The sequence below is a fragment of the Lathyrus oleraceus genome, chromosome 5, assembly GCF_024323335.1.
Source record: "Lathyrus oleraceus cultivar Zhongwan6 chromosome 5, CAAS_Psat_ZW6_1.0, whole genome shotgun sequence".
Classification (NCBI taxonomy): domain Eukaryota; kingdom Viridiplantae; phylum Streptophyta; class Magnoliopsida; order Fabales; family Fabaceae; genus Lathyrus; species Lathyrus oleraceus.
In genome coordinates, this window is record NC_066583.1 from 520,520,795 (window position 1) to 520,525,712 (window position 4,918).

Below are 4,918 nucleotides of genomic sequence, written 5' to 3' on the forward strand. Positions count from 1 at the left end.
TTTATAAGATTGAGAGGGGATAACAAGATCGTGAAACATAAGATCGTAACAAAAATAGTAAGATTTTACTAAAAAAATCATACTTAAAATATGTTATATTATATATATTAAATAGTGCATAAGTTTTCATATTAAATATAAACCCGTCAAGTCTAAAATCTTAACCATAAAATTAAAAATCTCAAATCTTAACTTAAAATAACAAAGGCCATAAAATAAAAAACTCAAAATCATAGAGGTTAGTACAAATCACAAATGCGTCGATAATTTGGATTTCCCTCCATAATGTCAACTCTTCCATCTTCATTAATCTCATCATCTCCTCCACCATAATCATTATCATCATCTCTTCCACCATCTTTATCTGCATTTCCTTCTTCATTGTCACTTTCTATAATTTCATGGACATCAAATTCATCTACATGTGCACTTGATTTAGCAAAAGTTCTTTGCATCAAATCTTCATCTAAATCAGCCACATTGACATGATTACCATCTGCATTTTCTTCCTTAGAAACATACTACCAATCGTCATCATCTTAGAAACCATCAATTGTAAGATCTCGCTTTTTTCCTTTCAGCCTTCTTCATGGTCAATCTTGTATTTACCATCACATACACAAGATCATTCATAGTCTTTTGTTTCAACCGTTTTCTTTTCTTTGTATGAACCTAAAAAGGAAAAATATTAAATTAAAATGCATAACATATAGTAAATAAAAAAATATATATATGATAAATTTTAAAAACATATCATCTCAAAAGCACTCCAATATCTCTCACAGCCAGAAGAACTGCATGTCAAACTCAATATACGAATAGCAAAGTTTTGCAACTCTGGGTGTGCATCACTGTAAGATTCCCACCATTGAGTTGGTGTCTTGTTTTCTAGACCATATTGAGCTATTTCACTCCCAGAGAATCCTTTTTTTCTCTTAAAATTCTCAAGTTGACCATCAATTTTATTCATCATATGCATGTCTCCTCCCATCATTCTTTCGAAACATGCATACATTCCTTGTTTCACTTCATTATCTGCTTTGAAATTAGGTTTGTAATGCAGCAATGGATTAAGATAATAGCCCGTAGCATGCAAAGGCCTATGCAATTATTTGTCCCGTCTATTATCTATAATTTTCCATAAAGGTTTATAGCTTAAGAAAGAAAATATTAAATTAGTTCATAAATAAATACTAATATATTTTTTATATCAAATAAATCAATCTAAGATATTTTATAAAATTATACCTTTTTCTCTTGTTAATGTAGCTAGTTTGTATTTCCTCTTTTGCATGATCCATTGCTTCATAGATATAGCCCATGGCTGCCTTCTCATCAGAATCCACCATCCGTAAGACTTTAAGTAAAGGAAAAGCACCCTTAAGGAAAATAATCAAATTCTTCCAAAAGTCCATGTTTGTGACTATATTTTCAACAAGTTTTTCATCTTTTGTCTTGGAAAATTGACTATCCTTCCATTGCTTGAAAGTGAACATCCTATACAATCCTCCCCTCTTATCATTCAAGCAACCCAAACACAAATATGATGTTGCAAAGCGAGTGATTCCAGGTCTTATCAACTCACTTCCTTCAGTGTAATGATGCAACAAAGTTATAAGACCAGTCATAGCATAAATGTAAGTCGTGATCTTTTTACCCGAAGCAATAATCTCCTTATGCATAGGTATCTTGCTCTCAAAATCCTCTAACATTATATCAATGCAATGAGCTGCACAAGGTGTCCAATAAAGCTTATTCCTTTTATCCATCAACATTTGTCCAACCAACTTGTAGTTTGCAGCATTGTCTGTTACAATTTGGACAACATTTTCTTCCCCTACTTCCTCAACAATATCATCCATCATTTTGAAAACTTTATCAGCTGTCTTTGAAATGCCAGATGCATCAATTTATTTTAAAAAGAAAGTACCCATAAGACTATTGACTAAAAAGTTTATGATAGTCCTCCTCTTTTGGTCAGTCCATCCATCTGTCATTATTGTACATCCAAACTTTTTCCACGTAACTTTATGCTTCACCAATATGCTATTTATATATTCAACTTTTCTCTTTAAATGTTTACCTCGAATGTCATGGTAAGATGGTGTCTTATATCCTTTACCATATTGGGCAATCATTTCACACATATTTATAAATTATTCATCTTTTACTATGTTAAAGGAGATAGCATTGTTATAAAAATAAGTTGCAACTTGTAAGTCAGTGTCCTCCTTCTCTTTTTTCTTAAAACCATTGTTAATAGTTGATTGAGAAGTTATCCCCCTTTTGAAAATATTTGCAAGACTCGAAGATTCAACTTTTTTTCTTTTACCATCTTCCACATCAACCTCTACTACATCTTCACTTAGAGTTCTCTTCTTTATGAGTTTGATTTGCAATCTATGAACAATTGGCCACATTTGTTTGCGAACTTCATCTGGAACAGATACACAAGATTCAACATTACTATTTGTCGTTGCTAAATGATGCTTAAATCGAAAAGCACCACCGTTATACTCATTATGACAATAGTTGCACTTGATCTTTCTTAATCCATCATTTACGGAAGTGCCATGTTCCCATGCCACATCTTGTCTTAGTTGTACACTGTCACTCAAAGTAGTGTCTTGTCTATTTACATGTTTTCCATCTAGGCATTTTCAAATTTCTTATCAAACCAAACTTTAAAATTAAGTTAGTTAGGCCATATCTTAATTAGACCAATCAACCGCTAAAACAGTCCATGATATTCCATTTTATTGCTCTTACTCAATCAGTTCATCTCACTTCCAACACACCTCTAAATCCTAATTATTATATTTATACACAGACATAAGTAGCACATTAAATATAACATAAGAAACTAACATAAAAATTCACCTAAAAAAATAAACCTAACACAAAAATGGCATGAATTCATAAAACTAACGTCAATTACTTATATATTCAGATGCATTTATGACTCATAAGACATCTAGATTTTCCATCTGATGATATCAGAATTAAATTTTATTTGGCAATCAAAGGAAAATTCAGAGATCAGAACCAGAGTTATCGGTTTTTAAACATAAATTTGATTCAATTCAAAGATAAAAACTATCAATATATCAACTAATTAAGCTTTAGATTAAGGAGCTAGGAATCCTTGAACAAGGTAGAAGCATCTGGAGAAGCCGAAGGCTTTTGAAGAATTAACCACTTTTTATCACACTTGGAACTTCCAACCGTGGTGAAAAGTCACACAGTTTCATGGGGAAATATAAGCATGTTTATTGAGTTTCTTCACCGTCCTTAAACAATTATTTACCGTCCATTTAGGGAGTATCAACGCTCAATACAATACTATTAGTGATCCGCATGAAACCTAAAATTTAGATGAACTTCCAACTTATATGAACTTCATCTTCTACCTCCAAACATCATATTCCATTTATGACACTCTATTTCTCCACTAAAGTAAGCTCGAAAACATCATGTCTTTCATAAACAAAACTCGAGAATATAATTTCTTTCATTATCAAATTTCAGAACTTCATTACCTCTTCTATAACTTGAATGAGACAAGGAAAACAAGAATTCAAGTTAGTAATGTTAGTTGTTATTCTTGTTGTTCTTTTTTGTTGGTGGTGTTGTTGTTATTATTCTTGTTGTTCTTGTTGTTTCTCTTTGTTGTCAAAACGATACCGGAATAACAAAGTATAATTAGTTTCTTGATCGGCAAAAAACCCACAAGGGTAGAAAAAAGGGAAGCAAGAAGAACACAACAAGTTGGTTATAAACTGTTACTCTTTACTTTCTCTTTGAAAAAGGATTACAAGTGTTACAGAATAACAAATAACCTCTCTCACCCTAATTAGGATTTTCATTATACAATGATGAGAGACTAGTATATTATTTATAAGAAAACTAATACACTAAACTAATGGGATTTTACACACAGACCCATTACACAAGCTAAATTAGAGAACAAGTTAACTTAAATAATTGGGCATAACAAACAAGCCCAATTCAACATGCTAACAATCCTAGCATATTTCGACTACAACATGTGAACATACTTCGACGACATGCTAAGGTTTTGTCAAATTTTTGAACCTAGAAGCCACCCTTCGACCATACTAGAATTCGATCTAATATCTTACAATTTTCCATATTGGAACAAACTCTATAACATCATGGGAACAAATTAGCTTTCTTCATGCAACTTTATCAACTGCATACTGTGAAAAAACTTGCAACTTGGTAATGTCTTGGTGATCATATCAGCAACATTGTAATCTGTCGAAATCTTTAGCACTTGAACTTCTCCACACTCGATTACCCTTCTGACGAAATGCAACCTCACATCGATGTATTTGGTATGCTCATGATAGGCTGAATTCTTCGACATGTGTATAACACTCTGACTGTCACATTTAACAGTGATAACTCAACCTTGAAGTTTTAGCTCCTTAGCAAAATCTTCAAGCCACAGTGTTTCTTTCACAACTTCAATGAGGGAGATTTATTCCACTTCAGTGGTTGATAAGGAAATAACCTTTTGAAGTGTTTCTTTCCAATTAATTGTTGTGCCAAAAATAGTGAACACATATCCAGAAATATATTTTCTAGAATCCATACAACCTGCATAGTCAAAGTTAACATACCCTTCGATTTCTACTTACCTATTTTCACCGCATGCGCCACCATAAATCAGGATTATGTATAGAGACTCATTTATGTACCTTATAATCCACTTCAATGTTTTCCATTGAGCCTTCCAGGATTTTCCATGTACCTGTATATGATATGCCGGGTCTAGTATAGACCATATCATGCATCAAAGAACCTACTATGTTAGCATATGGGATTCTATTCATATAAGCTCTTTCGAACTCAAAACTGGGACATTGATTTGTACTCAGCTTGAATTAAGGGT

The 4,918-nt window shown here is 32.4% G+C and overlaps 1 protein-coding gene across 1 annotated transcript; it reads right to left on the bottom strand.

The window, feature by feature from the left end:
• Positions 1-239: 239 nt before the first annotated feature.
• LOC127081765 (uncharacterized) lies at positions 240-1,862 on the bottom strand. The gene is made up of 4 exons (XM_051021985.1): positions 1,249-1,862; positions 784-1,100; positions 650-672; positions 240-521 (listed from the first exon to the last, which is right to left on the bottom strand). Exons 1-4 carry the CDS (start codon positions 1,860-1,862, stop codon positions 240-242), a joined length of 1,236 nt encoding a protein of 411 aa, XP_050877942.1.
• Between the last annotated feature and the right edge of the window lie 3,056 nt (positions 1,863-4,918).